The sequence below is a fragment of the Motacilla alba genome, chromosome 6 (genome assembly GCF_015832195.1).
Source record: "Motacilla alba alba isolate MOTALB_02 chromosome 6, Motacilla_alba_V1.0_pri, whole genome shotgun sequence".
NCBI lineage: Eukaryota > Metazoa > Chordata > Aves > Passeriformes > Motacillidae > Motacilla > Motacilla alba.
Genome location: NC_052021.1, coordinates 7,155,995 through 7,183,245, shown reverse-complemented (window position 1 = coordinate 7,183,245; position 27,251 = coordinate 7,155,995). Strand labels below are relative to the sequence as shown.

The 27,251-nt window shown below is 40.5% G+C and overlaps 1 protein-coding gene across 43 annotated transcripts in view; it reads right to left on the bottom strand.

The window, feature by feature from the left end:
* ANK3 (ankyrin 3) overlaps window positions 1–27,251 on the bottom strand; it is a 339,367-nt gene that overhangs the window by 190,096 nt on the left and 122,020 nt on the right. For 9 of the 43 annotated variants that reach the window (XM_038140084.1, XM_038140086.1, XM_038140072.1 and 6 more), the window contains exon 1: window positions 1,667–10,436. The exons of 4 other annotated variants lie outside the window; for them this stretch is intronic. In XM_038140084.1, coding sequence (XP_037996012.1) covers window positions 1,667–1,780 — 114 coding nt within the window. In that variant the 5' untranslated portion in view covers window positions 1,781–10,436. Of the gene's footprint in view, window positions 1–1,666; window positions 27,193–27,251 lie in introns of those variants that run through there. 30 more of the 43 variants (XM_038140071.1, XM_038140076.1, XM_038140088.1 and 27 more) reach the window with 14 other exon arrangements.

Here is a 27,251-nt window from a genome sequence, read left to right as displayed (position 1 = left end):
TTCTGAGCTGTGAGGAAGCTCCCTTACACAAAGACAGTGCATGGATCTGGTTGGGCATGCTATTGTTAAACTTGAGCACAAGAACAACGTGGGCTTCCTGCAGCACGAGTAGATTCAGCTGAGAGACCATACATTTTAGCTAACAAGCCATAGGTAAATATGGGCTGAGGGGACAGCTCCTACAATTAATTCCTTACTGCTGTGGTCATTTTCAGCTGGGGGGAAACCCACCCTGACAGCAACATTACAAACCTGCACATTACCTAAACAGCAGCCAAGAAAAATATTACTATTTCAGGCTGCTTTCAAGCAGCAGCACCCCAAAATTCACCTCAAAGACAGAAACTTATCTTCATACTGCCCTTTATCCTGGAAGATGATTCAGAAGACCTATACACTGGCACAGAAAAAATGCCTACAGTGTAGCTGGCTGCAGCAAATGTACTGCAGCATGTTAAGAGTCTCCTAACGTGCTCGCTAGAACAGAAGGCAGTGGGTTTCTCAGTGCTCTTCATTAGGTATAGTACTGCCACAGCAGAGGAAAAAGAGAAAAGGGCAGGGAAATGCTGACTCTCGCCCAAGCAAAAGCTGCACATATGTTAGAGGAAATCTACATGTCATTTAGGAAGCACATGCACTGCTTCTCTGAGCATATGAAGATTACCCAATCCCCCCCTTAGGGGGATTTCACAAAGGCACACAGAAATACTACATACCCAGGTTTCTCTAAAGGCTACTGGCTCCTTGATATGTTCTTGAAAGCATTACCACGAAATACAGCCAAAGACAAGAAATTGTGGCAGGGCCTTATTTCTACGGAGCAGAGTACAAGGTGTCATTTGTAAGGACACATCCTCAGAGCTGCCAAAGTAGCTGGCCTCTTTATCTGTCATTATGCCACAAACCATAACTATTTTGCTTTATACCTTAGAGAGAAACAGTAAGCCTGGAATCACACAGAGGCTCCTGACCTGAACAATGAGCAATGCAGTGCCTACTGAATTTTTCAGATCCTAGTTTGCTGAAGGGTTTTCTGCAGCTAAGACAAATCTACAGCAGTGAAAAAACAGGCTCTTTAATCTCAGCCACGTATTTTCCTAACAAAAGAAAGTTGCTAGTAACAGACTGTTACAGCTCAATTCTGTAAAACAGCTCATCGTTAAGAGAAAAAGAGAAACACTGAAACACCTTATTTCTGTAACATTATCCCAAAAATGGATGTTTCAGAAGCCAAACATGTGACACAGTCCCAACACAAAGAAAAAAAATCTGCCTCTACACACATCCCTTTCAAGTAACCTGCATGTAAGACTAAACTATTATGCTATGCTTTGCTATTAAACCTGTGAGAAAGCTCAGCATTAAACCCCACATGATGGTTACAAACTATTTTCAAGTCACAGACAGTTTGCATATCACAGTAACATAAGTGGGAAACGAATGCACACCTTCTGCATCATCACTGCAATCAACTAATATCCAATTAAACATTCAATTGCTTTGCAAACCCCACAGCCGTGGTTACAAATGCTATTTTACAATGTTAACAAATTACTCCGACAGCTACCAAGTTACAGGCAAGAACAAGCTTTTAATACTTCAATTGCAAGGTAAGAAAATTAAAACAAAAGAATCCCTGTTCAGAATTTGGCACAGATCTAGATACCTTTTTCTTCCGATCCCGGGATCTTTTCCTGTGTTTTCTTTTTTTCTCAGTTTCTTCCTCAGCATTTATTTCTAAATCCCTGTTTTTCTTTAACTGTGATGCTGCGTGAGCCATAATGCATTAAAAATCCTTTACAACAATGCTCCCTTGTAAAAGGTGATTTCCTCGGGCACCTTTAGCCAGCCCTTACAGCAAATGTTCCAGTGATTGGAAGGAGATCTGTGACCAGAGCCAGGAACACATTCAGGATTCAGAGATCTCGCAGAAGCTTGCAGTCACTACAAAAACACATAGTTGCAGATTTCTTCCTATACCTTTCTGCACCTGAGCCTTTGCAAAGCAGTGCAGCCATCGTAATGCATTTAACGTAATGAAAAAGACAGCTGGGACAGAGAAAGCTGTATTATGGCTGTATCCCCTGCCACCAGCTGGAAGTGTCTAAGTGACTCCACTGAAGGGGGAATGCTGGAAAGGAGCGCTTTCTATTAAAAAAATTCCAGAACAATAACATATGCTGCATTGTTTTTTCTTCACTGATCTTCAAGCACGTTTTTAAAACCTACTAAAAAAATGCAGTGTTAGCACTGTACGTCTCTCAGCTAGTTTTGTATAGTAAGCCATTTAACCTATAATGAAATGGAGCAGCTCCTACTTTAGGTTAACTGCTGATGGTGACAAAAAAAATAAAATAAAAATTTCTTTTTACCATGGAGACTCTGACTGCATTATGTAGAAAACAATGCATGCATTGCCATATCTTAACAGTGTGTCCTTTATACCGATTTTTCAATTCCAATACATTTTGTGACAGAGGATTACAGAAAGCCCTGTTGTATTTTTTTCTTCTTTTTTTTTTTTAAACATACTTATTACAACACATCATACAGAGAGAAAGATGCAATCACACTGGTGTGTGAAACAGGCATTTAATTCATGGGAGATTTTCTGGCACTGTTCATTTACGTGGTCAGAAAGGGAAATCGGCATTATTTCCATGTAGTTGGAAATGTACTTTTAGGCTTTTATGTCAAGGCTTGCTTCAATCATCTTACTATTTTTGCCACCTGAGTCCTCAATGACTGCAGCTTTTGAATATTCATTAGGGGAGGTAAAATAGCAGCAGTATTAAGGCCTGCAGGAGGATCTTTTACTAGGATGAACACAGAGCAAGCATCTAGTAAATAAGGAACCATATTTTTTTCTGCACAAATATGAACAATCAGCAGTTTGCCTCAAGACTGCTGTTTTTAACCTTTCCCAGTATTCCTAGCAGCATGCTTCACTGTAATGAAGATCAGTGTTTTAAAGGAGTCTGATTTCTTTCAGATAAAACCTAAAAGTCTCTCTGAGCAAAACCAGTGTATTTTAGATGGTATTAGCATTTCTTTCCAGAAAGAAAAAAACAGAATCTTTTGTAAAAATTAAGTTAAATTTAAATTTGAAGAGCAATTAGCCAAATCACGCTGAATCTTCTCAGGGCAGCATAAAATCCCAAGATGTCTCACACATTTGTGAATATTCTTCCCCCGAACTTGAAAGACATTTCTTGAATTCTGGTTGCTGAGGCCCAGCAAGCCCCATGCTTTAGTTTTCACATAACATGGCTAAAAGAAAAATAATCTTTTAAGTCTCCAAAACAGAAACTACTTTGAACACATCATATGTTGTCCAAAGGGCAGCACACAGTGCACTGTTTGTCTCCTGTTCACAAGCCAACAAACCAGGTTTAAAAAGTTGTTTATTTTGGAGTGATTCTTAAGAAATGCTCCAGGATGGAGGCCACAGCTGTGTGACCTTAGGGATTTTTCTTCCTGGTGCAGTAAAACCAGGTTTTCTGTGTGCATGCAAAGCTCCTGTAGCGACACACCACCATGTGACTCTCCACACTCCCCCTCCACCACTGAAAGACTTCTGAAGCCTCCCAAAATGCTGCCTTTGGAAAGCTGTGGGAAGAGGAAAGCTGCACTTGGGCAATGCCTAGATTGGAACCAGAAGCAGTCAACTCCCACTTCTCTATGTTCTATAGAGACCTGAATAAACACGTCCCTAAAGATACAAAGAGTACACCCCAAGGATGCCCAGAGCATGCTTTGAACTGCAGGGCACCACTGCAAGCTGTCAAAAGCCACGCTCAGGCAGGCACCTGGATTTTGGATTTGGCCCAGCTCTTCAAGGAAGCCCAGGGCAGCAGTGAGGGGACTCTGCTCTGGCACTACCAGAGCCCTACCAGAGAGAGGAGCTGGCCAGGCTGCTGATTCATGGGGGCTGAAGAAAGTACATCAACAACGACAGTGATCTCAAGATTTGGTGGAAAATGGAAGCCTGCATTGTCCCTATCAAAAAAATAAAAAAGGCAAAGAAAAGGCACACAAAAGTTTAATTTCTAGCCTACAAGCTGCCTGCATGACCTTGGCAGTTATCCTCTTGAAAGTTCAGATCTTTGTAAAATAAAGTTGACATTAGTTCCCCTGTCTGACAGGATGCAGTTATTAGCATGGAAGTGCTTAGAAAATACAGCAGAACCAGAACTGAAAGTGGTTTCAACAAAATTCAATAGAGTTGGATCCCTCTTATTCCCAGCATATTTCCATCTGGATTTGAAAGACTCATGAGTCTTTGCCTTAGGAAACCAACTTTATTTGAGCCACAGCTGAAGTGAATGCTGCTGTCATTCACCGCTTGCTGGCTAATCCTGTGACGTCCTATAAGCCTTTTAACCATACAAGCCTGTAATTTATGCCTAAATAACCTCATTAAATGAAAATACAAATAATGCATTATCAAGTGTTAGGTGTTTAAAATACTTGAAGCACACTTTTAAAAATGCTGGCACAGAGAACAACATGCACACATCCAACTTCAATGCCCAAGTGCCACCCTACGCACAGGTTGAGTTCTATGCAGGTAGAAAGCAGCCCAAGCTTTTATTAATGAGAAAAAAATGCTAAGAAATGAGGATAATAAGTGAACTCACCCAATCCCTTGAGATATGCATAAATTGGAGGATTTTATCTGTCAGCCAAGACTGCTTCATCCCAAGGATCTTTTCAGCTAATTAATCAATTGGACATAACATGCAGATGTTTTTATTATGTGGATTACAATCCCTGCTTGAACTACAGAGTCCAAACTCCTCCAGAATTAGATTTCAGAAAGAGAAAAATGCCTTTTCAAGCTATGGTTCTGAGAAATTATCTTTTAGCTATGATTAAAAAAAATCAACATAAGAAAAGAAAGATCCCTTATAACTTGTAGGCTGGGATAGCCTCCAACAGAAAGGAGGTTACAAGAAAAGTGTGAGCAAAAGACTCAGACTCCTGTGGAAAAGCAACTGTGTATGTACAACTCCTGCTTTTGGGGAAATGGTGAAGTGGCACCATTCACTGGAAGGTAACAGGGCACTGCCAGATGAAAGCTGGGTGAAGTGTGAAGGTTTTCATGCCAGATGTGTCATAACTCACTTCAAGGGAATTGGGTACTGGAAATCTTCATTAAGTGCTTCTTTTCAGACTTCAGTAAAATAATTAAGCTATTTGATTTCACCCTTAATTACAGAGTTAATGAAATGCCAATGAGTGTTTCAGCACAATCCATAGGGTCCTGATAAAGAATGATAAACTGTATCTTACTTGAACAATGGGAAATTTACACTTTCTGTTAGCACAAGGATAATGTCTACTTAGCTTCATCTACTCACAAAGTCACAAAATAATGTCAGGAAGTGATTTTATCAACTGGAAAGTGTGCCATTTGGTTTAGTTTAAGATGCTAGTCCCACTGCTAAAACTAGATTGAAGAGACTGCAAAACAGCATTGGCATATAACATTGAGATGGATTTGGAAAAAAAAAACCACAAAAAATTATAGGAGGAAAAGGTGTTCACAATCTAATTACTTGTGTAAATTCATTAATTGGTCAGCAGCTTATAGAGTGAAGATAGCACTATCATTTTTACAGTTTTTTAAAAACAAGTTAGACAGCACTAAGGAAAAAAAAAAAAAAAAGATGAGACACTTATGAAAAGATTAGCTTACTGAGAAAATGCCAAAAAACAGATTTATGAAAATCTTAGGGGTTTTAGGTAAGATGGAACACCACAGAAACATTCAACATTCACACTCCTCAGATCACTATGGATCCAAAAAGGCTTCTAATCACACACAATGCTAGGTGGTCACTCTGACAGCTTCTACCAGCAAACAAAGTATGTTACATTTCCCCAAAGATGAAAAGAGCATTATAGGTGGACTAGAAATAGCAGAGAGCAAAGGAAAGGAAAACACATGGAGAGAAGTAAACCCAATTCTTATTAGGCTACTCTTATATTCCTAATTTCTGAGTTTTCTGGTACAGAACAAATGCCACTATTGCCCTGTTTTGGATTACGTTGAGTAATCAATGCAAAGCAATGGAAATGAGAAAAACAAAAGAAGAACAAGACCTACTAGAAATAAAAAACAAACAAACAAACAAAAAACCAAAACAATTAATGAAAGTAACATTTGGTGAGAAGACTAGGCAAAAGATATTAAAAAAATTGTGAAAAAGTTTTTTATGGTTAACCCATTCTCATGAGTCTTTTGATTCATCTGCTCATTAGTTAGACTAGCAGGCCTTGTGTCTCCAAATCAAACAAACAAAACCAAACAAGACTAAAAGCTTATTTAGCATCTAGTTATACTTTTTAGCTCCTTTTCTCACATTCGATGTCCAGGGTAGGACGGACCCGTCTCCAAACATGCAGAAGATCAAGGTCATTAAGCAGCAAATGAATGGAAAAGAAGAAAGGCTAAAGCTTGTTTGGCTCTTTTGTGTTGCATTGAGTTTCTCCCACCACCTGCTTCTTCTAGCAGAATTCTATTTTGACAATACCAATCCCAAATAAAAAAGAGGAAACTTGACAGTCAGAAAGGGATGTATGCACTACACTAAAAATCAGGAAAATACTTAAATTGCATTTTGTACACCATGTTTACAGTGCTAACCCCTTACTTCCTTTGAATTTACAGTATAAAAATTTGGAATGGTACTGAATTATGTTCTGTTTCTTATTTGACTTCTTTAGGGCACAAGAGCTTAAAAATGCTTTGGAAATGAAACTAATTCAGGGATGCAGTGATAAAGGCCAGAGGCTTAGTACTTCTTAAATGACCCTTCTTAAATTTCCTACTGGAAATTTAACTAGAAATTGTAACAATTGTAAAACAAAAACAAGCAAACAAACAAAAACCCACAGCCAAACAAACCATAAAAAAACCCAAAACTAAACCAAACCACCCCAAAACCCCTCAAAAAACCACCCCAAAACACCCACACAGAAAACAATAATGGAATATGCTTTTCACTAAGCCCTCCCCAGACACATCACCTGCCTTCTGAACTGAAACAAGATCAAAGCAGCACCCTCTTCTAAGCTCGTAGAATGAAGTGCAAAATTACTATTTCTCTGTGCAAGGATGACACATTTTGGCAAAACTGATGAAATTACACCTCCTGTGGTCCAGCTTACTTGGAGTATGAGGATGGCTGACAAGTTTGTGAATTTTAACTTCAGGCTGGAGGCATGACTTTTAAAGAAAACTACTACAGGTACTTGCTTGCCCTGAAGACTTGCATGGTAAAACTGGACAGCTCAAAAGCTGACTCAAGGCTCCCTCAGCCCATGGGTTCGGGGCAGGGGAAATGGGAAAATAAATCTTCAGCTGTCCCAGACCACCATGCAAGCATGATGAATCCTCCTATAAACAAATTGGGAGAGGGGAAGAAGGTGCTCATGCACCAGCAGAGGAGAAAGGACTTCAGACTGAAGAGCACCCAGGACTGGAGATCACCAACCCTGACCTTCAAAACTGGGTGATTTTGTTTGAGGCCTACACCGAGGAAGGGAGCTCACAGTGACAAATGAATAGTAACTCTTCTGCGAAGATGGTGTAAAGAGTTTCATCTCTGACTCACGACCAACTAAGGAAAAGGTACTGATGTATCTTATTTATAGAGGCACACTAATTGCAAGACGGATTTTGTGGGGGTTGGTGGATGGAACTGCTGAGCAGCCCAGGAAATTTATCCAATGCAAGAAACACTGGTAAGAGTTTTGTACATTATATATAAACCTCTAAATGGTTGCAGAGCAAACACACCAAAAACTTTCTTCCCATTTGTCCTCTGCCAAGAATAATATTGCTAAAACCCTATATTTATAGGGAACCAGTGAAAGTGCAACAAGCACGCACTCTTAAAAAATCATTTCTCTACCTTTTTTCCCTGCAATTCAAACACCACACTACAGCCTGGACTGAAACTCTCATGCAGAGTGTCAGTGTTTTAGGGAGGCTGACAGAGATCACTAGGAAATGGCATTAAGCTGGTTTCACACATCTTAAGGGGCAGAACTTATAGCCCAAACTGACACTAGGTCACAGTGACATAATTTTCAATCCTCACTTGGAACTACTCAATGGTGTTCTGAAACTGTATTTTCAGAATATTAACTTCAGAGTATTAACCTCCTACTTTCAACATTTCTCTCTGCCCAGTTCACCATGATCTCCTAGGTACTGCAAGCCACAGCAGGGTGACCAGGAGGTCAGTGGAATGGTGCTACAGGGAACCAAACTGAGTTTTGATCTGGAAATTTAGTTAGATGTGTCTGCAAATGACACCAACAGAGACAGGAAAAGCTACCCCTGTATATATAGGAATAAGTGCAAAAGCAGGTTTGCTATCAGTTTTGCACTCCCACACGCAGAACTTGAACACTGTGATATGATAGGAGGATCAATCCCATCCTGGTGAGCTCCAAAAAAAGAAACACAAAATGCCATTCATCAGGATTTTATGATTCAGCTACAAACTTCACCCTGAGTGGTCAATTAATCACTGCTGCATCTGTTAACTTCTGCTCCAACACATGAAAGCAATCTGCTCACACATCCAGCGAACACTGAGCCCGAGCTGGGGTTTCCTCCAATATAAGGAGAGCAGGTATCAAGGAGGCGGCTCTCAGAAGCTCCTCTGCCAGGTCATCCAGTCCCCAAACAGACACAAGATGAATTATTCCCTGCTCATCTCAGATGGAAAACTCCCTGTCTCAGAGTGGTTTAAAAATAACCCAAAACAGCAGCAGAAAATGTCTTTGTGGTATTTCAAGTTTCTCAGCATCAAGTCCCCCCGCCTGCTGTCTCTTTTTTGGAGCAGTAGCAGTCTCATGATAATAAAAGCTGCACAAAAAGCTTTTATTAAAAACCACTGCAGCACCTGCAAAGGTGCCAGGAAGGGAATGTGCTTCGGCAAATGAAGCTAGCAAACAGAGGGGGATGGCATCAGTCACAAATAGATGCAACACCTTTGCTGTAGTTAGTAGATAATTTCCCAGTACCCTTTAATTAGTATTCTTTGATTTCTGTTATGTTTGAGTCAGAACTATATACTTTAGGCTAGAAGGCAAGTGAGCTTTTCCATAAATGACTGCACAATGTGTATCCAGGGTAGGGGGCCTCTCTGCTTTAGCAAGATACTGCGATCATGAAAATATCATTTAACCTTCCCTACCACGACACAGCCCCAAAAGGAAAAGCACTTTTAACTTTGGACAAAGGCAGCACTTCATCACCTTCTGAAACGGGTTATTCCCCCCACCCACTGCCAACAGTAGGGAGTGCACTGAGTGACCCAGTGCCCGCATATTTTCCTGTTGTCAAGCTCTGCACATTACGAGCAGCTTACTTGTTTTATTTTGAAATAAAAAGTTGCTGAGCAAGTGTAACAAAGGACCCATCTGCAAAGGTCGCAGGAAAGGCTCTTTGAAGCTGCCAGCATTTCCCACTTGCCCCAAGACTTCCAGCTGTATAACTTTTTTGTTGAACTTCTGTGGTGCAAAAGCACAGAAATTATAAGAAAGGAAGAAAAAAGGGTCTTTGGCTTGTTTGTAGGGTTGGTGTTTTGTTTTTTTTTCCTTTTAAATTTCCCTGCACTACTTGGATGCACAAAAAAATCTACAACTAGCAAGCAATATTCCCAAGACAAGGAAAACAGGTACACACAAGCCAAGGAGGAGAGCTGCAGCTTCTCCCTGATCACTGCCACATTTTGTGCTGGACCAAGGCTCCCTCAGCAAGGACATATTTACTCACTCTGACTTGCATTGCAGACTTGCCACTTTAGCCAAACTGAGTGCAGAATTTTCAGTGAAGGCACTAGCCCCTGCCCAGTATACACACAATTTCTTAACCTTTTAGGAAGCATTTGAAATGAAAATATAAAAGCAAAAAAGAAACCTCCCACCCACTCCAGCATAAGAAACTCATTTAATTAGATTCTTTAATTATTCATTATTCCTTTTCCTATGTTGAAATGACCATCTTTGCCTCATTCCCAAAGGACTGTCTCCATAATTAAGTCATGGAATCATTAAAATCTCAACATGCTGCCTGAGTGAGATTTTAGTGCTTTAAGTGTTCTGCACGCTCCATGCAGCAGTAAGTTGACTTTTATGGGGGGAAAAAATGCAAAAAAGCAGAATCATTAGCAATCAGTAACAAGAGGCAGAAAGGTATCAAATGCAAGTTTTTCAGATGACATTTTTCTCACTTTCTCTCAAGTAAATTCATATGCCAGTCATAAAATCTACAAGGTTATGCTTGAAGGAAATCTATGTGAAAATTCTCAGTTTCTTTAAAATAACAACCAGTATTATAAAACCCCCCTCAGGGTACTTAACAGAGATGTATATTTTACCTCAAAAAAACCACAAAAAAACAAAAAAACCCACAAAAACCCAACCAAAACCTAAAAACCCCAAACAAAACAACAAAGTCCAGCTATTAGTACTTTGATACTAAAATCCTGCTGTAAGAAGCCCTTGGAGCAAGAAGGGTAACTATGAAAAATTTATTTAAAAAATTAAATAAAAATCACTGCCACTAAATAAAGTCAGAAATTTTGTTTCTTCATAAATTTCACATAAAGCTATTAATATTCATAGGAGGCCAAGCTCTTTCTTGGCCTAGCAAGAGCAAGTGGGCATAAGAAAAAACCCACTTAGCTGTATAACAATTATAATTATCACAGAAAAGGAGCATTGATGGGATGCCTGAAAGCCCAGGTAATGTTAGTGCCCTATTCAGAACAACAGAATGTGGCAATTCCTGCCCAGATCTGCCTGTGAGCTGAACACACACTACACAGGGGTGGGAGGGAATGTAGCCCTCCTGCTTTAGAGGGAGTGACTGCAAACAGCAGAGGATGAAGTTGGAGGGGAGCTGTTTTGTTTGTATGGCATGGCAAACAACATACATCAACACAAGTTTAGGCACTGGGGATGTAAACACAAAAGTAACAGCCTGGAAGACACAGGAAAGAAATCTCTCTCTCCTCCACAGCTCTGCTCAGGTCTCATCTGGAACACTGTGTCCTATTTCAGGCACTAAATTTCTAGGAAAAAGTTGTCAGCTGGAGATGGGAAGAATTTATTGCTTTAACTCTGAAATTGCTCTTCTTCAGAAAACAACCCTGAATGCTTCCCTGAATCTGTGGTTAGTAATAAATAGCTTTGGACTTGCATATCCATACACTCTGAGCAAAGACAAATAGCAGCCAGCACTGAACCCTGCTCATTTGCCTCTCTCCCCTCACAGCCCTCTTGGCTTTTCCTTTTCCCCTCCAGATCAGGCAAACTCAGATGATTGGAGGCAAACCAACATTAAAAACTACTCTTTTTCAATTTTTTAGAATCTTTAAATTTTCTGTTTCTGTGATTTGTTTTGTTTTAAATCAGTTTGGGGAGGGGCTGAGAAGGAGGAATGTTGCATGGAAATTCTGTTCAGGGATAAAGGCTTTGTTCCCTTTTTAAAGATAGAATAAATTCTGGCTAAAATGTTTAACGGACCTAAACTTTAAATAATCAATACTTCACAAAGCAGATCAGAAGAAAACATAAAAGGACTGTTGCCAGAACAGCTCCAAGAGGTCTAAAATGAGTACTAACAACAAAGGTACACAACAATAACTCCATGCAGTTCATGCTAGGACATGGGAATTATATAGGCTTAACATAAAATTCCAACCACTACAGTTTTTTGATGTTCTGGGTTTGGTTTTGGGTTTTTTTTTTGAGACTTCCTGGAAAACAGGCAGGATAGCAAAACACTGTTGAAGACCAAATTAGTACTAAACTTGAAAGAACAGAGTGGGGAAAGAAAACTCAAAAAAAGAGGAGATAATAAAATTGTACACTGGTCTGGTCGAACTTCCAGTCTTAGAGATCTCCTGTGTCTGAATCTGTCACCATCTGGAAGTTATTGGGAGGAACTGCAATCAATCTGGATTTGTCAAGAGGAAACTGTATAAAATTAAATTAATTTTATTTCATGTAAAGGTGACAGGCATTGGAGACTGGAGAAGAGCAATACTTGTACCTGACATTCTCAAAAGCAAGGCAAGGAACATGGTGTTGATGAAAAGATTGTTAGATTAATCCAAGAAGGATCTGGTGATTGAACTCAGGAACAAGGTATTAACATTCATTGTCAAAAAGGATGGATGTTCTGCAAGAGTCTGTCCTGCATTTGCTTCTCTCCAATGTTTTATTAATGATTTGGGCAATTAGAAAAGTTTATTACCGATGCAAACGTGAAACTACAAGAAGCACGTGCATGTCAAAGAGTGAAACTTTAGACCAAAATGATAAGTAAGACCAGAGGAACGGTGTGGGGGTAAAGAACCCAACCAAAACAGATGAATTTCAATGAAAATAAGGAAGGTTGGTTTTTGGTTGGTTTTTTTTTTCCTCCACAGGCTAGACAAGTAAGGACTGTTCTTCAGCATTGTCTGCAGGGTATAAAACCTCACAGGTTCAACACAGGATAACAGACAAGCAGCAGAGTAGAGTGCAGAAGGGACAGGCTGCACAGTGAAATCACCTTTCTCTCCCATTTAGTATTTGCAAAGCCACAGGTATACTGTGACTGACTTCTGCCATCCTGCTGCCAGGAAGATATGAATATTTGGGAAAGAACAAGAGCAATCAGAAGTCTGTAAAACACATCCTCTTTTTTCCTGAAGAAAAGATAGCTGATGGAACATGGCAACAGTCCTCAAGTCCATCAAAACCTGACAAAAAGCAGAAGAAAATTGTCTGTTCTCCACCATTACTATGGAGAGTAGTAGGAGTAGAAAGTTTCAATTGCAGCAACCACATTTGGGTGAGATACTATGAGATTTTTTTTACACTAAGGGAACCCTGAAACAGCACGTAAGGGACCAGAATGGAAACTTTATAACTCTCCTTTGTAAAACACATATTAGGATCCACTTGGTCATTCTTACATGTGTGCTGCTTGTGACCATCCTATGAGCACTGTACCAAGAGCTATCCCAGCTTCCAAAAGTCTGTTCTTAATTCAGCCTCACTGAGACAGAACAAAACTATTTTATTGATTTCAGTGCTGTATACTTTAGTAAGGTTGGCAGTTAGAAATATATTTTCTTAATGTAAAAATCTATGACCATTAGCTGCTTTACATTATCAGAAACAGAGTTCCAAATGAAGATCCAAATCAAAGGAGAACAGTGATGGGTTTGAAATATTCTGGCCAGTTTGAAAGTCTTAAAAAGGTGTTTCTCTACGTATCAAAAATAGAATTTTAAAAATCTACTTTTATTCCATAAGTCTAAAAGTAAAGAGGAATTAATTAAATTAAACCATATAGAACCACAGAGTAGACTGAGAAGTCTGCTCTAAATTACAGGCACATAAATGAACTCTAAAGAAAATGCACTTGAAGATCTTTAGGCCAGTGAGGATGAGCACAGCAAGCTTTGGAGAAGAGGCTTTGGCCTCTTCAGGGATCTGCCTGGTAGAGCACTGTGGGACAAAGCCTCCAGAGGGAAAAAGGACCCAGGAAAGCTGGTTGATATTCAAGGATCACCTCCTCCAAGCACAGAAGCCATGCATCCAACAAGAGGAAGCCAGGTAAAAACACCAGCAGGTCTGAGTGGATGAACAAGGAGTTCCTGGATTAACTCAAACATAAAAACGAAATCTAGATAGGATGGAAGCAAGGACTGGAAGGATACAGAGAAATTGTTCTCTGTGGCCTAGGAAGGATACAGAGAAATTGTCCAAGCAGCCAGGGATCAAGTTAGGAAATGTAAAGGCCTGATAGAATTAAGCCTGGCCAGGAACATCAAGTGCAACAGGAAAAGCCTCCATAGGTATGTTGGTGATGAAAGGAAGATTTAGGAAAATGTGGGCCTTCTCTGGAAGGAAACAGGAAACCAGGTTACCCAGGGCATGGAGAAGACTGAGGTACTCAACAAGGTTTTGCCTCAGCCTTCACCAGCAAATGCTCCAGCTGCACTGCACAAGTCCCAGGAGGCAGAGGCAGGGACTGGGAGAATGAGGGGCTGCCCCTGCAGGAGAAGACCTCGTCTGGACCATCAGAGGAACCTGAAGGAGCACAACTCCACGGGACCTGGTGAGATGCGACTGCAGGTCCTGAGGGAACTGGCAGCTCAGTTTCCTAAGGCATTATCCAGCATATTCAAGAACTTGTGATGGGCTGGTAAAGCTTCCACTGACTGGAAAAAGGGAAGCAGAACCCCCATTTTTCAAAAGGAAGACCCAGGGAACTACAAGGAACCCACCAGCCTCATATCAGTGCCTGCCATGAAAAGGGCCAGAGCAAGATGATCTTTAAGGTCCATTCCAGCCCCATCCAAAGCATTTGATAATCCTAGGAGTCCTAGGCACCATTTTTTCCTTACACATTAAGATGCCCCGTTTTACAGCACACACAAAATCAAGACTTTATATGGACTCTTTTGAGAAATTGCCACATTTTTGGCATTAACTTGCAAAACCACTTCATAAAATTACAGCTATTTAGAGAAATCAGAGTAATTGATAATGCATCTATTCTGAACATATATCACATAGCTTATAAAAGCAGCAAAAAAATTTAAAGTATTTATTTTTAGGCCTAGAGCTGCTTTCTAAAGTTACAGTGTATATTCTGAAGGGTAGTCACAGACTGTATAAAGACAGACTAACAAATATTCAAGTTATAGAGGCCACAATCCAGTACAAATGCAGTTTGAGTAGCTGTGTAGTTTGGCAGAGGCTACAGACACAGTGACAATGAAAATCAAATTTTGGACTGCATCACAAGAACTGCGTTTCTGAATAGCAAATGAAAAACTTACATACTATTCAGAGAAAAAAAAAAAAAAGCACTAATCAGAATCAGCCAGTTCTCACAGGCTCCCACTGCGTAGGCTGAATAATTGTCTCATCATGATAACAGCCTTTATGATAACCATGATCTCACCAGTGCACTCAAAGATCCAAAATGCTGCTGGTACTCTCACACCCACAACAAGGCACACACTCCCTCTTTGCACCTGAAGAAAACCCTACTGTACAGCTCCAACCCTGGGCTGCTAATGCAGGCAGGGTGTAATCTTGTTATTTTCTATTTGCTTTCAAGCCACGAAACCTATAGATTTGCAGACAGACTAGCACAGACAGGAATCCCTATTGTTATGAAGACATCTCCCCTTCTGCCATCAATGCAAAACAAATAGCAGAGTTATCAGCAGTAATAAAAACTAGCAGTATTGACCTGATAAATAGAATAAAAATTGAGATGCAATTTTATGTTCTCCATTTAATTTCTGCTTCACAAAAGTAGCAGGTTACAGTCTATTTTGCACTGAGACCAGGGCACAAAACATGCCTTTTGCCACCACTTCCCCTTCCCTCCTCTTCTACTGGAGGCCTGGTGCCATCTGTTTTTAAGCATAGTTATAACTGTTTTCCCTGAGTTAACAAAGCAGTGAAAATTAGCACCAGCCACAGGTCTGGTTAAGCATGTAAAGTTGGGTAAAAAGGAAGGGAACATTCATCAGTGTTCTACCAACAACACCCATGGAGAAAGCCAAGGTACAAAAAAGGGCATCAGATGAGAGATTTCCATTCCTGATGGACAGGCAGGAAGAGCACCCTCACTGCAGTGTGCTCTGTGTGAGCTGTCATTCCCTCTTCTGGAAAGGGCAGAAACTTCTGCCCCATGACACGGGTATTACAACAGCCCACCCACAGAACTGAAGCACCTTTCTTAGTAAGATATTAATGCATTTTGCAGTGAACTGACTGGGTTCACACACAAGGATAGGTCAAGGGAAAGAGAAGCACTTGCAACAACTTAAAAGTGCCAGCCAAGATTTATCATCAGTACAAACTAGTGTCAGGAATGGCTGTGGACTGCTTCCAGCTGGATTTCCACCCTACAGACTCCTCCAGTCTCATTCCCACCTGTTTTAAGCACCAGACACATAGTGTCACCCTCCAAAATTTTACAAAATGTGTCTATCCTTTTTAGTTTTTACAGCACATGAGGTCTCAGCAGCCCAGCCTCAGTGCAGAACAGCTGCCACAGCACCAGTGTGTGCCAGTTCCTGGAATGCTGCTGGAGCCAGCTCTGGGACAGCCTGACCTCCCTGACAAAGCCTGGCTACTGCTGTACACGGGAAAAAAGAAAAGCTCTCTGGCAGTTTGTTGTCGTGCTGCCTGGAGTAGGGGCTGTCCTGCCAGGACACGAAAGATATGAATAGAAATCTCTCTGAAGGACACCCTTTTATTCCTAAGAAAAAATAAACCATTGCACCATGAGTGGCACACTCAGTCTGATGTGCACGTGAATTTTTTCCGCCTGTACCACTGGTAAACTGTCCAAAATCCCACATAAAGTCTCCAATTTAAACAAGCTGCTCCCTGACAAGCAGAGCTGATAAAGTCTGATTTTCCATATCCCTGTGGGTGATGTGTCTCCAGAGCACTCACTGCACACCAGCTTTAGGTCCCCACTGTTCCTTTCAGGCTCCTGCCACAGGTCCCTGCCAGCCCCTTCCAGCCCTTCCCTGGTCCTTGCCCGCATCATGAACCATCACAGCGTCACGTCCTCTGACACATTCCCTGTGGCTCTGACAATGTCTTTTATGATTGCACAGTCTCACATTTCCTCAGGAAACTAGAGTTAAATTGCACACACACACACTAACTGAAGAGCAGAAGCACTGCAGCAAATTGTAGGTATTTTGTTGTAAAAGGTAGGAAGAACAAGCTTTTCTCTGTACTTCAATATCACCCCACCACAAAGCACAGTGACAGCAACATCGGAGACAGTTTGTGGAATAACAGATCCCTGCACTTTTAAAATTTTACTTAAAATTAATTAGCCCAGTAATAGGTAAACAGGAAGATAATTTTCAATTTCGTGCTTGGGTAAATTCAAGGCATCTAGAAAAGATCACAGTGAGTAAGGCTGAAGCCCTCAATGTTCTCCTTCAGTTGGCAGACTTTTGGACAGATCTTTATTCTCTCAGTGGGACAACTTCTAGTACTTGAGGCTTTTAAAAATCAAAAAAACTTACATCATGATAAAAATGCAAAGGCCCAAAGGGGATTTTGAAGTCAAAACCTATGGAGATTCAGAATAGTACAATCTGTCTTGTACAGGAAAAACCCAATTTACTGATACAGTCAATATTACCAGATAATACAAAGAACCTGATAAGAAAAATTAAGTCTACCTACAAAGGGTACTACCTCCATGTTCTACTGCTCTCCAAATGGAAGCTGTGGAAACAGAGATAATTACTGCCTAAAGTACACAGGCGAAGCAAAAAGTGCAACAAATTAAGTTAAATGAAGCAAGGATTTATCAACCAGAACTGGTAAGACATCTCTGCCTGTCAGACCCACAAGAGGAAAATAATAATAGATTTCTGTGTCATTATTGTGATGCTTTTTATGTGATGGTTTGACACATCAAAACCATTTTAAGAAGTTTCAATTACAACTTGTAGTTACCAAAAAAAAACCCATATATATATTTTTTTTTTTCCTTTTTTAAGCTCCAAGCACAAATCAAAAATGTTCTTCACCTTTGTTATCAAGTCTGCTGAGGAAAACATCAGACTCATAGACTCAGGTGTGGTGAGTAGCACCCAAGTGTATTGATCAGATTATTGTACTTAGATGGTTTTGGTTTTAAAACTATAGAGGAGGACACAGTTTTTTACTACAGCAATCTGACCCAGCAGCATAAACCTAAAATTCTCCAGAACTTTCATTTCCAAAGCACCAAAATACATCTGTTTCTTTCATATTTCTTAGCATTAAAAATAATTTGCTAGGGAAAAACACATTTCCCAAAGCCATGCTTCTCTGGACAGTTTTTATAACCTTATGTAAAAATCTGGCGACCAAAAGAATTGGGGTTTCAGAGAACAATTTAAAAATTTGGACAATTAACATTATCAACATCACAAAAAAAAAAAAAAGAAATTAGCTGAATTATATCATTTTCACAACAAATGGTTTTGATGAGCAGCAAATTTTGAAGCCTGGGCTCTTTGTGCATAAACTAGACCCTTAAATCAAGGGAGAGCAAGAAATAGCTAGATAGCACTTTTGTCCAAAATTCCTTTCCAAGAGAGGAAATAGGAGCCAAGTTCACATGGTTTAAATTCCATCTCCATGCCTGTACCTAGTGTGTTCTTCCCTTCTGAAAGGCCTGGCCAAGAGACCACACTATGTTCAGGGACTTGAAACAGAATTTTGCCTCTCTGAAAATTACCTTTGAAGTAGAAATTACCATTTCTATTTAACCTGAAGTGTATAAGCTACAATAAAGGCAAAAAAAAAGCTCAGGTTTGAGGCTGGGGTGGGATTTTGGCTTTACTGGAGAGAATCCAGCAAGAGCAGGGTTGAAGAACAGGAAGCCAGAAAAGACAAACCTGAGTATACTTGTTGCACCTGGCAGGTCTAAGACTAGGACCAGAGGTAATAAAGATAAACTTCTCTAGGATCCCATTGCAGGAAAAATCGAGAAGGACCACCATGGGCATGAGAAAGCAGGTACTCCTATTTTACCCTCCATTTGTCTACAAGGGATGGCAGCCTCCAGAACTCTGCAGGGAAAGGAAGCCTGAAGCTGATGCAGGGCTTTGGCTCAGGTGTCTGAGCAGCACTTTCAGGGTCTGTGTTTGTGAAGGGTTGAGTGAACTGACAGCTGGTGGCTCCAAAGTGACAGATGTGACTACACAGAGATAAGCAGGTGATAAGGCTGGAAGCAGGAGCTGCTGCTGGAAGCACAGAGACTTTCTGCATTCACACCCATACAGCAGAAAGCCCCACAACTTAACTGTACCCTGCACATGGAAATGCTGTTTCCTTTAAGCTGTAGAAAACCACCAGTGATTCATTCCTGCTCATTTTCTCCACATCAGGCACAATTTTATTCACCTTTATCGTACTCCCCTTAATTCATTCCTCTTCAAGCTGTACAGATCTACTCCATTTAATCTCCCCTCACACAAGAAGTGATTCTTTTGCTACTCTTTAGACCCATTCTCATTTTACATTCTTTTAGTAAGCAGGACCATGAGGCAGTGCGGAAACAGAAGCTCTTCTCAATTCAAGAGTCCACAAAGGAATATAACTTTGTTTTGTCTTCTTCCAGACTATTCCCAGTGTTATTTACCCACCCTTCTGATTATACTGCTGGGCTGTGAGCTGACATATTAAGGAACAACCTGCATGTTCTAAACTGTTGTTACTAAACAAAGTAAAGAAATCCAGAACACCAAGGCTCTGTTCAAATGCTGAAATGTACCAGATGAAGGAAGACAGGTGTCAATCTTGCCCAGTTTGCCTCACAGGAAAGAAGAGTTATATATGTTTACACTCCATCTGCTTTATTCAATTCTGATTTAACTGACTGATTTTCATCTTTTCCCCAAGAGTACAATGTGTTTCTCAATAGTAGTCAAACTCCACAAAGGATTTGAAATCACTGGAAATCCTCAAATGCTTTTATGGACAAAAGACACAATTCTGATCTTACTCCATGGGTGCACAAACCAGGAGTCATTCTACTGAGGCAAATGAAGCAATAGCTGAGTAACTGATACAAAGTAAGGCAGGGCAAGCCCAAAAGCATGTTCCCAGAAATGTCACCAAGAAAAGAAAGCCATTTGCAAATGGCATTACAGAAGAAAGGGTGAGCAACAGACAAATGAATGCTCATTTATTTCAGGACAAAACTGAGTTAGAGTTTCTGGAAATGACGTAACAGGAGCTAGTAACAGCTTGGCAGAGGCAAGAGCAACAAGATATTCCCTCATCCAGGGGTCTGGCAGCATCCCAGTAAGGGGCTGAAACTTGCCTGTATTGTTAAAACCATCAGTTAAAGACAACCCAGATGGAAAGTCACCTTAAAGTTTAAAAGCCTTTCCCAATGATCTGCTCAAAGAGGCAGCAGGGTACAATACGTCTAAAAGAAAGGGAATTTAAGCATTTCCAAAGGTAAAGTGATAAATGTTGGCCCCTATTCCATGAACCATCTCCTTGCTTCACAAGGATCTGATTTCTGGATGATTCAGCATAAACTCATTCTGAGCTGCTTCCAGAGACTTATGGTAAGGTGCTGCAGCTTTATCATAATGACCAGTCATTCTCTTCAAGTTTGAGACTTGTCTTTTCATAATTGCAAAAGCTACCTGACACCAATACCAATTAAAAAAACCCAAATCAACAAAAAACAAGCGTGAAAACGGAAGTGGGCTGAGACTAATTATTAGAAAAACATAGAACAGCATAACTGAGGAGATTACTGCTGAGATTACACCTTAGGTCTTCCCTAAGGGGCAAAAGAGAACCTTGCAATTCCACTCCAATTTGTTTAAACCCATGTGCTTCACTTCAGCCTGCTCCAGTATGAATCCTTCCCACAAGCCTGACTTCAACCATCATGGATCACAAGACACAGCAAATTTCAGCTCTGTATTTGGAATTAATAAATCCAATTCAGGATTTATTTGCTTCATCAAAGCAAGAAATAAAGTTCTTTTCATCACTGGGATTTCAAACTCTTTTCATAAAAGAGCACTGTAGCAATAAATGAATAAATCCAGTTCTCTCCCGCTCAGATTTCAATGCAATATATTTGGTTGGGTTTCTTGCTTTATTATTAAAACAAACTCACCCAACTTGGATGAGCAACAGCTTTATGTTTTACTCATATTTTAAATATTTCCTCAAGGAAGTTGTGAATAACCCAAAGCATCATTTATCATCCTCTTTTTGGCAGGGGATAAAGTTCTAGCACAAGCACAAATCCATGCAGAAGGCACATGTGACAATGCAGGCAGCCCAGTGACTGCCACTGTGTTTTATGCATATGATAATGAGAAAGACTGACTCCAGTCCTATGGAGTATTTGCATTTTCAGGTCACCTGTTCACCATGCAGATGAAAATACAGCTCCTAGAATCAGAAGGCAAGCATTGGGCCCCTTGAAATAAGTAAATGAATAAATGAATAAAAGTGAGGCAAAAGTCTCCAAAAAACTAGGTCTTCAGTCAAGAACATACTGAATGCTTCTGCAAAACCACTGCAAGAGCCGAGACTGGATTTCAACAAAGCCACTGAAAACCTGGCCCCAAGCAGAACATTTCCTCCCCTTTTGGATCACGCTGCTTTTAGGACATGCTGTTCACACTGGGAGCTGCAAAGGGTTGTGTCATACCTGGCACAGATGAACCATAGGCACACAGTCAGGGCCATGCAAGAAGAGGCAGCAAAGGGAGTCAAGCATGTCAAAATATACCTCAGGGGCAGACTCTCTGAACAACAACATGAGCAAAATGCTTCTAGCTGGCACTGCAAATTAACCAAAAGTAAGGAATGCCACCCAGTTTAGGAGCAAAGCTCATTAAAAAAAAAAATCCCTATAAAACCAACCTGGTTTTACCACAGTCTTCAAAAAGCTGTACAAAGGACATGGTGAAGTTACACATCATACCAACTACCTCCTGTCAATACTGATTTTAAGATACCTGTGAAAAATGACTTTTCACTTTGATGGTTCACATTATTGTGACATCTGGCTGGAAAGGCTAGAGTTAAGTGTCTGTTGCTATTTTCATTAAAGACTATTTTATGCTTCAATTGCTGGAAAAAATGATTTTACTTTAAAACTAAACTTGGCAGGCAAATGCTGTAGCCAAACATGGTTTAATAGATTTGTCAAAGTGAAAAACATCCAACAAAAAAGAAATGTAAGGAAGCTTACACAGTATCTGACACCTGACACTAACCTGATCTACAAAATTGACATTAAATCCACCTATCACCTATTTAGAGAGACAAACTGGTATTTATTAACCAGCTACATTATCCATCAGCCATCTCCTGATTTTTTCCTAAAAATTATGAACATTCTGGCAGGTTTAGAAGTATGTGCAATCATTACATCCTTTCAACAGCATGTCCACAGGCTTTGGGATCACTAAGATTTCATCTCCCCAAACCTGCAACTCCAGCACTCCAAAGACTTAAAACCTTGCTGCCATTGAATGGCCTGTGGAGCACACCCCCCTCTTGCTGCTCCCATGCAGCTCCAAGAAAGGGTGTGGAAAAGCTTCCCTGCAGCACATATATCCCTGTCCAACCCATACAAATCCTCCTCTTGTTGCAGGGGACATCTGCAAGCTCAGCTGCTTGGAGGAATTGAGATAAATGCAAGTTGCTGAGAGGGAGGCAGTGCCTGTGAGCACCCCAGAGGGGAACTCTTGCAAGGCTCAGTAGGACCTGCTGCTGCGGGACAGCTGGATTTGACAGCTCAGCAATGGAGGCAGCCTGGAAGCTGAGAGCAAGGACCACTGACACCAACATCACCCACGGCTGTGCTTCTCCCTGAATCAAAGCTGCTGGAGAAAGCAACTCCAGTCTCTAATAAGATGGGATTCCTTCTCTCCATATCCAGGTTAGACAGAATTCAATGCCCCTTAGTGGAGGCCCAAAAAGGGACAGAAGTGCTGCAAGTCTGAGAGCACCTGTAACCTGGATTTCTAATTATTTGGGAATTATTCTCCTAATATTCCTGGCATCACAGGACTCCTTCTCCACCTGTAAACAGTCTCAACAACCAAACTTTGTTTTCCTGCGAGACCAAAGAGATACAGACTGTGAAGAAAAGAATTTGGCTCCTTTATTCTAGTGACAGCCTAAAGCATAATCACCAGCCAGTGACACATGCATGGATCTGTCAGGAGAGCTGCACTGAGGATCTGTAAACCAGGGCAGCACAATTACAGCAGCCAGAACTGGGCACGGGACAACCAGAGCACCCATGAAAAATCTTGGCTGACTTCACTGGAATCACATGAGAAAGCCAGAATCAGCTGAAGCAGCCACAGGACCAGTCCTGTGTGTAGAAGAACAAGAGAAAGCAGAGGGGCTTACATCTATCCATTCCTTCCACCCCAGAACAACAATGCTTACAAACCAAGTTGTAAGCACACAGAGTGATCAATGGTGTTTCCCCAACAAGTGGAAGCTGCAGTCAACAGAAATTAGCAAAGTTATTCCCTATGAAATCTTCCATACCCATCTTGGTATCAGGGAATTGGATGAATATTTTGAAATTTAATACTTTTATGAACATTAACAGAAATCAATTAAAAATATTATCAACACAAATATTTACTGAATAAAGTTCTGACACACAGAGTGTGCAAGAGCAAGAAAAGTGAAATTAGGCAGTAAATACTCAAAGTCCCATCAGGTGCCTGAAGCTTAATTCTTAACTGTAAGCTTTTCTCCCAAAGGCATAGACTAGAAATCCATCTCAGAGATCACAGAGCCTTTTGAGTTGATGTATTTAACAGCATGACAAACATTAATAGGAGTTACTCAGATAAATTCCAGCATATCTACTTTCAAAATATATTACTTAGCCTAGCTGAACTCACAATCTATTTTTTGTGTGCTGAATTGCCAGTGAACTGATATGAGTTTTAGATAAAATTTTTATGCAGCATGATATACAGAGACATGGCTTTGGTGCACTACCATCTTGTGGACTATCTAGGAAAAACAGTAAGTGGAGTTTTATACATCTACAACCAGAGTCTATACACTGATCTGTGAAAAGAGCCCCACAACTGCATGGGGTAAATATTACATAGAACAAGGAATGGTTCTTTGATTTTCTTAGGGCTTGGCAGATTGCATCCAACTTCTTTTTGACAGCTTAGCACCAAGGTGTGGTGTCACCAGGCTTTCCTGGGAGAAGGCTCTCACCACAACTGCAAGCAGGAGATAAAGTTAAATACTGTGCTGGCCCCAATCCTCTGCTGCACAATTTCAGGCTCTCACCTGCTTGGGTGAGGGAATTTCCCCTGCAGATGCAGCTGCACTTTGTGGCCTGAAGAATAAAACCATAGCCTGGTACTCAATGCCAGTGTTGGGACTTTGCTTAGGTTGGTTAAGTTAGCAATGTTTTAACACATGTTCTTGTGTATAAACATGTGAATGTATACATGTTATATTTGTGAAAATGCATTATAAGGAATCACTCACTTGTGTGTATGTATACAAATGTTGTGTGTGTGTAAACACACACACATATTGTAAACACTTAAAATATGATAAGTTGCCTTCTGGAACTCGTTGTGGGTGTTACTTTTCTGCAATACAGTCAAACCTCCACGATGATTCATTCTTCTGCATCTCTCTCTCATAAGATATTTCTTTTGAACATCCAGAAATATGCTAACAAATTTTAAACTGTGAAGAATGACATGATCTAAGAACTTAGCTCAGTGTAGTGAAATAAGTATATAAAGAACAAAAACCCACATCAGACTTTTGGTTCATTGCCTGGTTATATTCACTACCAACAGCTTGCTCCCAACTCAGTAGCCTCAACCAGTATCACATGCAGGGATAGAACAGAGGCAAGAGCATTTCTTTCCCTAGTATAAAGGTGATACCCTAATCCTTTATCCCTTCTTGATAATTCCCTAATCCAAAACTCTCTCTCACCATTCCAAGTATCACTGTTGAGAGTGTTGTCAATTTTTAAGCAATAGTCAGGCTTCCCTCTCACTTATTAGAAATAAAGTCCATTGCCAGGGCTCCCTTATCCTACATGCCATGATGACATTGTTCCCTGGAACCCACGACCACAACCAGCCCTCCTTTTCTGCCAAGCCCTGCTTCAGGGGAAGAGGACATACTGACCTTGAAAATGAGGAAAAACTTCAAACTGTTGACCTACATTAACTGTTGACCTACAGCTTACATTAATCAATAAAGTACTACAGACCTTTCATTCAAATTTTATATAGCCAGTGATGAACAGACCTTAACCTATAGCCCCAGGAACACCCAGAATTGGTGCATACACTAAAAACAAAACAAAACCCAACCCAAAATGTTCTCCCTTCAAAAACCCCATCACCTGCTGCAGTAGCCCCAGTTTCCTACAGCTTTCAGACAGACCCCCTTGAGTCACAACAAATCATTTCAAAGAGAACAAACTCTGATTAGGAGTCCCTGAACAGAAAGGTGTGAGGGGGAGGTGTAACATCACCTCTCTGTGAGAAGAGCCTTCCTAGACTTGCATCCCTTCTGATTATCTAAAAAGAAAATCATAAATAGCATAGTTCAGTAAGAAAGAAATGAGCATGAAGCAGAGTTGAAATAGTCAGAAAAAAAAAGTTAAAACCTTTATAAAGAAACATGATACTGCATCAACATAAGGTGTCCACTAAAAATAAAGAAAAAATTATTTCAGAGAAAATGCAGTTTCTCCCAAAATTATATTTAAACCACATTGCAGAAATATTTCTCAAGGCCAGGAATTAAAACCATACCTGGCAGCTCTTCCACAGCAAGAAAAAATTCTCTAGGATTAGCATGGGTAATGAGCCATCTGACAAGCCCTACAACTGACCAAATGTTTACAGGGGTCACCAGCTGTCACTAAGGTACTGCTGCAGATGATATTTATGGGAGTCACCATTTCTGATTAAGGTACTGCTACAGAGGCTAGCACACAAGTGTGGCTTTCTGCTTTTAGTGGTGTGCTGGGCACCAATCAGTGCTAAAGACCAGGCTGAAATCACAGATCAAAACTTTAAACTGCCCTGTTGGTTTTTCACTTTATTTGCAGGGAAATATAGCAACGATTCAAAATACAACCACCACCAGAAGAATTCTGCTGCAAGTTAGAAGATGCTTCAATTGTTTAAATTTTTGTGGAAGAGGAAACATTTAAAAATACTTGAGATATCAATATTATTAAGGGGGAAAAGTACAGCTTCACTCTGAAAATTTACCCAAGCCAGAAAAAACAATGGTAACCAACATACATTGACACTTGACTAAAGATATTAAAGAGGAAGGGGGGGAGGGAGGAACTCAAATCCACCTCTTAATGAAGGAGTGCCCACAGCACTTACAGATAAAGACCAGAAAAGATAAACTGCTCTCCAGATTGAAAATCACAGACATGAAGACAACAGAAAGAGCCTGACTAATCTAGTCAGCCTGGTTTCCACCCAAACTGAAATGAAATTACAGTTCTTGTTGACAGTTTTATACCTGATCCAAAGAGGGATATGGGCCTATGTGTCAGCAGGGGAAGGGAAATGCTGGGCAGCCCATGGGAGCCTTCACTGCTGCTGGATATCCTGGATCAGTTCCATGAATCAGCACGGCAGGACAAGCCAATCCCAAACCCTGGTTTGCTCTTGCCCATATTTACAGCACCACTGACTGAGAATATTTCATGGCATTTCATAAACCCACACCCTTATGGGGGTTTCTATCACGGATGTGGGTGGTTAAAAAATACCCTCCTTTGGAAGCAGCTTTCACAGCTCAGTCATTAATGCAGAGTTAACAACACGCCTGCTTTATGAAATAGTTTCTGAATTTATAAAAACGAGGGTTGCTTAAGAGCACCCTGAACTATCCATGACATGAGCTACTGCAGTGGAAGTGATGGCCTGCCCTTTAGCAAACTGTGTAACAGCCAGTGACCAATGTGAGAGTGCTCAAGAGAAGCTCCTTCTAATTTCAGATGCCTGGGGTCACTAAATGTGATTTAGCTGCAGAGATGGTGGGAAATGCCACTAGAATTTATATTTGTATCTAATGAGAAAATGACATGTAAATTTTAGTTTGGGATTTGAACCAGTGTCTTGATCTGATTTCAGATTTTGATGCTGTTCCACTGAGCTCTGTTAATAGAAATGGCCTTGAAGAACAGAAAGAAGTAACTGAAGTAGAATGCATTCATCTCAGTAGTTAATCTAATCCCTTGTGTACTGACTGAGCAATTCCAACGTGTCCCATAAAGAGGGGAGCCTTGCAATTTTCTTGACAATAAGTTCTTTTGCTAAGAATAAATATTCCTTCCATGAAAATATTATATGTAGAAATGCCCATAAACTAAACCACAAGAAGTTCCACCTCAACATGAGGAAGAACTTCCTTCCTCATGTTGAGGGGTGGCAGAGCACCAGAACAGGTTGCCCAGGAAGGTCATGGAGTCCCCTCTGGGGGACATTCCAAACCCACCTGGATACACTCCTGTGTCACCTGCTCAGGCAAGCCTGCCTTGGCAGGCAGGTTGGACTGGATTGTCTCCAGAGGTCCCTTCCAACCCTAACTATTCTGTGACTATTAAAAAAAAAAACAAAAAAACAAAAAAAAACCAAGAAAAA